At 40.4% G+C, this 6,000-nt stretch overlaps 1 protein-coding gene across 1 annotated transcript in view; it reads right to left on the reverse strand.

The window, feature by feature from the left end:
- The window catches only part of CACNA1I (calcium voltage-gated channel subunit alpha1 I), a 459,676-nt gene extending 458,245 nt beyond the window's left edge, over nt 1-1,431 (reverse strand). Inside the window, exon 1 of the mRNA XM_069737599.1 lies at nt 1,335-1,431. Within this exon, the coding sequence (XP_069593700.1) occupies nt 1,335-1,431 (97 nt within the window). The remainder of the gene's footprint in view (nt 1-1,334) is intronic.
- Between the last annotated feature and the right edge of the window lie 4,569 nt (nt 1,432-6,000).

The raw sequence follows: 6,000 nt of genomic DNA on the forward strand, positions 1-6,000 counted from the left end.
CTGTGTGACAGCTCCCCAGCGACCACACAACGACTTACCAATGATCACGGCCAGGTCGTATCGCTGGTCGTGATCATTGGTAAATCGTTTAGTGTAACGGTACCTTAAGAGATGCGGCTTTTCTGGGGTGGCTGCTGACTGCTATTTTTAGGCTGGGAGGCCAATATCCATGGCCCTTTTACCAACCTGAGAATACCATCCTCCAGCTGCCTACTTTAGCTTGGCTGGTTATCAAAAATGTGGGGAATCCACACAGTTTTTTTAAATTATTTATTTAAATAATTAAAAAAAACAGTGTGGAGACCCCTCTATTCTTCATAACCAGCCATCATAAAGCTGACAGCTGGAGGTTGCAGGGTTGAATAATACGAGACTTTAAAATCACAGAGAATAACTTCTTTGTAAACCTGGGATAGATGCAAAATCAGGCTAACTTGAATTTTTCCTGATCCCCTTATCACTAAAATTAACCTACATGTTTGTATCTGTTAGTTTCCCTTCATCAGAAGTCTTAACAGTTTGCACAGTATAGCCTCTTTATTTTTCTTTTAGAAGTATGTCTATAGTGCATTGTTATTGTTGCATTTGTATTGTTCACAACTTAAAATTGCATTACTTTGGTTTGTTTTATTCATGCTTTAAATTTTTTAAAATTTGGAAATAAAGTAAAACCAGATGGAGGGTGCAATGTTTCAAAGCAGTGAAAACAACCAGCCAAGAGAAACATTTAGGTACGTAAAAGAATCAAGCACTTACGTGACACAATTGGACGAGGACGCATGGAATGGGCGGGGCTTAGTAACAAAGGCAAGCCGCTGATTGGCCGGAGAAAGACAGGCGATGAGATGGAGAGCTAAAGGCGGAATTGGCCCTGAGAGAAGAAGTACAGTATGCACAGACAGACAGTACAATAATACAGATAGAGGGGTCGGTACATGTAGTGGATTCCCCTAGCTCTTAGTCTGAATAGCCCTGTTAATGTACATAGCTTAACTGATTATCATAAAGTTATAAAAAAGTGTGAAAAGAAATCTTTGTTGTCAAAATTATGATAAAGATAGCATGCAAATATGCAGACAAAGAGCTAAAGGGGGTCCCAGACAAAGATAACACACCCCCATGTTCCACCAACTTCTCATCCACAACAAGAAAAAACGAAAAGTTCAAAGATATTTGAGAAGAAAATTCTAAGGAAACTGACAACTTTTCAGTTGATAATTTACAATTTCCAGCATACCCCAACAAAGCAATGTGGTAGACTATGTTGGGACCTGTATTTAGGCAGCAACTAAAGAGTCTCAGGATACCATACCTAGAGCACAAAGGACACTTACTAGGAACTCTGTTGATGGCCTTCAAGGGTCTTAGGACACGCACAGTACGAATAGCAGATAAATTAATGTTCTGGAGATCCAAGGAGTACTCCACCATCCTGCAATTAATGGAGAATATACATTCAGGTAAATATATAATTGTACATATGTTAGCATAATTAGTAACAAGCAACTTTTCTGTATGATAAAAAGGGAAAAAGTTGACAGGGTTTCTACTATTGCACAACACCTTCTTTAATAGTTTCCAGGCACGGAACAAAATAAAAAATGTAATACTTAACTCCTAGACTGGCCCAAGACTTTTGATTTTGGCACTGTATATCCCAATAGTCAGAACAGACTTCTACTCTGATGGAATATTGAAAGACTATAGCTGATTATCCGCCTATTAAGAAGGGTTGTCTAGTAGATTTAAGTCCTTTAATCTAGATTTACATTTGTGATCAAGGCTCCATTGGAAGATCCCATAAAAAAATGACAGAATTTCATCCAAATCCATGATAGTCAGGAGGGTCCTTCAGTCACTCACTAATCATCATGTGTTAGATCTGGCACCATTGTGATTTTTATTTTTCTGTTTTTACTACTGGCTATTGATCTACCATTACTCCTTACTACTGCCTGTTAATCTACCTTTGGACTATGGAGCACAAACTCTGTAGGTCAAGTTTTAAGGGAACCTATCGCGTTGGGTAACGCCATTTTCCTAGAGATATCGAGTTAATATGCAGGTGAATAGCATTAGAAAGGTGTTTGGATGCTGTACTAAAGCTGCACCACAGAGAGAAAATTATGAAAATAAGCAAGTTTGCAATTGACTTGCTTTTTCTATCTGATGTTGTTCTCCTTCACTGAGAACTTTCATGTTTCATAGTTTACAGCTGGTTTCTTTTGGAGCTCGGACACCAGACTTTGTTCACACTAGTTGCATTCCAGGAAAGGAGTGAAGACTTCTAGCTTTCAATCATACAGGCATGGCTACAGTCATAGCTTACAGTACGGTGAGCGGCAGCTGTAAACACACACTGGCACTTTGACTCACAGCAGACTTTGCAGTGCATCAGTGAAAAGCCAGCTATCAAAGTACCAGGGTGTACTTTTAGGGTTATGCTATATGATGCTACTTTAGCCAAACCGACACTCCTGTATGTCTTAAAGCAATTGGATTCAGGGAGGGATAATGCTAATTTTCTTCTTGGTGACTAGCGTCATATTGCTATCAAAGGGAACCTGTCACGTCCCATGTGCCCCCAGAACCACCAGCAGTTGTGTCTACATAGCTAAACACCCTGCCTAACAGTCCCTGTTTTACTTTACACATCTAAATAAATCTTTAGAAAAGGTATTTCTAAAGTCTGTTTATCTAATATAACAATCGCCAATTGGAACTTCCGGCTGCTGTCCCCGAATCCCATAAGGCATCACAGCAGCGTCACTTGGGCAGGCACAGTTTGTGGCCACAAAGCGAACATGCCTTACCGATACCGTGGGTGTAGGCCACAGGCTGGGATGAGGGGGGGTCTGGGTGTCTCCGGGTGCCCGGCGGTTGCTGGCCGGTACTGCGAGTGTCTCCGGTGCCCAGCGGTGCTCCGGGCATCTCCGGTGCCCAGCGGTGCTGGTTACCTATTAATATATTACATTCACCACATTATATAGCACTGTGTACTTACAATTGCTCATTTTGCCTTTCTACCCATTTAATTCTTCTCTTTTCCATAGCTTAACCACCCTAAGCTTTATGTAAAAACAGGAGGTCAATTTTCTCTGTATGAGTCACCTGTTACTGCAAAAGTCCCTGGAAGAGGGGAGAAGGGAGCTGCTGGGTCAAGAGTTGAAGAGGGGAATGAGTTTGCAAGGACAAGAGACTTCCTGTTTCTATATAGAGCAGAGAAAACAGAAGAATTAAGTGGGTAGAAAGGGTAGAAAGGCAAAATGAGCAATTGTAAGACCACAGTGCTATATAATATGATGACTGCAATATATTAAGAGGATAAAAACTTTGATGGGAGTGCTTCGTTACTGGACTAAATAATTTACAACTGCTAAAATAAGTGCCATCTTTCCTGCTTGGCATTTGATATCCCCCACATCACCGTTCCCAATTTTTCCAGATCAGAAAACTGCCAAATCTTTTGCTTTTATAAAGGTGGTCACGCTTTCTAATCAATGTAAAGTTGTACTTTGTTGTTCTCACAATTTTAAAAGCAACATACGGGGGGAACACAGCAACCCCATACGCTTTGGTCATTTCAGGTACTGCACCTAATCTCCTAGCTACTTGATATTTAAGGAATAGAAGAGTTTTTTGGCCTTTTTATCACTTCTGTGGATACTGCCATATTTTCCAAAGATTTCTAATTACCCATCTTCAGAAATGTTCTCTTATCCTCTGCAAACACTGAAATAAAACTCATCAAACTCTGCGATTAGTCACCCTTGTATTATAACTTAATCCTAATATGGACCGATGGCCATGAAACAACAGCATTTGCCCGAATAGCAAGCAGTAGGAAGTTCTGTACACAAGAGATTAAAAATCTCAGTTGGTCTATAAGTTAATATATCACAGTATATACTATGTTCCTCGGGAGTTAGATGTCAGCGAAAAAAAATACATATTTCCGAGAGTCAAGAAAAAATCTGAGTATGCATATTTCAGAAGATATGGTATGCGTTTGACGAAAAGTAATTACCGTACATGACACTGAAGGAAAATAGAAGAATACAGCTGCAGATATACAGTTAGGGCCAGAAATATTTGGACAGTGACACAAGTTTTGTTATTTTAGCTGTTTACAAAAACATTTTCAGAAATACAATTATATATATAATATGGGCTGAAAGTGCACACTCCCAGCTGCAATATGATAGTTTCCACATCCAAATCGGAGAAAGGGTTTAGGAATCATAGCTCTGTAATGCACAGCGTCCTCTTTTTCAAGGGACCAAAAGTAATTGGACAATGGACTCTAAGGGCTGCAATTAACTCTGAAGGCGTCTCCCTCGTTAACCTGTAATCAATGAAGTAGTTAAAAGGTCAGGGGTGGATTCCAGGTGTGTGGTTTTGCATTTGGAAGCTGTTGCTGTGAGCAGACAACATGCGGTCAAAGGAACTCTCAATTGAGGTGAAGCAGAACATCCTGAGGCTGAAAAAAAAGAAAAAATCCATCAGAGAGATAGCAGACATGCTTGGAGTAGCAAAATCAACAGTTGGGTACATTCTGAGAAAAAAGGAATTGACTGGTGAGCTTGGGAACTCAAAAGGCCTGGGCGTCCACGGATGACAACAGTGGTGGATGATCGCCGCATACTTAATTTGGTGAAGAAGAACCCGTTCACAACATCAACTGAAGTCCAGAACACTCTCAGTGAAGTAGGTGTATCTGTCTCTAAGTCAACAGTAAAGAGAAGACTCCATGACAGTAAATACAAAGGGTTCACATCTAGATGCAAACCATTCATCAATACCAAAAATAGACAGGCCAGAGTTAAATTTGCAGAAAAACACCTCAAGAAGCCAGCTCAGTTCTGGAAAAGTATTCTATGGACAGATGAGACAAAGATCAACCTGTACCAGAATGATGGGAAGAAAAAAGTTTAGAGAAGAAAGGGAACGGCACATGATCCAAGGCACACCACATCCTCTGTAAAACATGGTGGAGGTAACGTGATGGCATGGGCATGCATGGCTTTCAATGGCACTGGGTCACTTGTGTTTATTGGTGACATAAGAGCAGACAAGAGTAGCCGGATGAATTCTGAAGTGTACCGGGATATACTTTCAGCCCAGATTCAGCCAAATGCTGCAAAGTTGATTGGACGGCGCTTCATAGTACAGATGGGCAATGACCCCAAGCATACATCCAAAGCTACCCAGGAGTTCATGAGTGCTAAAAAGTGGAACATTCTGCAATGGCCAAGTCAATCTTCAGATCTAAACCCAATTGAGCATGCATTTCACTTGCTCAAATCCAGACTTAAGACGGAAAGACCCACAAACAAGCAAGACCTGAAGGCTGCGGCTGTAAAGGCCTGGCAAAGCATTAAGAAGGAGGAAACCCAGCGTTTGGTGATGTCCATGGGTTCCAGACTTAAGGCAGTGATTGCCTCCAAAGGATTTGCAACAAAATATTGAAAATAAAAATATTTTGTTTGGGTTATGTTTATTTGTCCAATTACTTTTGACCTCCTAAAATGTGGAGTGTTTGTAAAGAAATGTGTACAATTCCTACATTTTCTATCAGATATTTTTGTTCAACCCTTCAAATTAAACGTTACAATCTGCACTTGAATTCTGTTGTAGAGGTTTCATTTCAAATCCAATGTGGTGGCATGCAGAGCCCAACTCGCGAAAATTGTGTCACTGTCCAAATATTTCTGGCCATAACTGTAGCTATCGGTAAGAGTATTCTCTATGACTTCCCTTCATTAGTGAGGTACATCAGTATAGATAAGCAGTCAGTCCTACTACATTTTCTCCTGCAAATTAATGTAACCCTTTCAAGACCTTGCCCTTTTTAGGTTTTGCGTTTTCGTTTTTCGCTCCCCACTTTCTCAGAGCCATAAGTTTTTCCTTTTTCTGTCAATATGGCCATGTGAGGGCTTGTTTTTTGTGGAATGAGTTGTGCTTTTGAACGACATCATTGGTTTTAGTATGTCGTGTACT

The sequence above is a fragment of the Ranitomeya imitator genome, chromosome 8 (assembly GCF_032444005.1).
Source record: "Ranitomeya imitator isolate aRanImi1 chromosome 8, aRanImi1.pri, whole genome shotgun sequence".
NCBI classification, from domain to species: domain Eukaryota; kingdom Metazoa; phylum Chordata; class Amphibia; order Anura; family Dendrobatidae; genus Ranitomeya; species Ranitomeya imitator.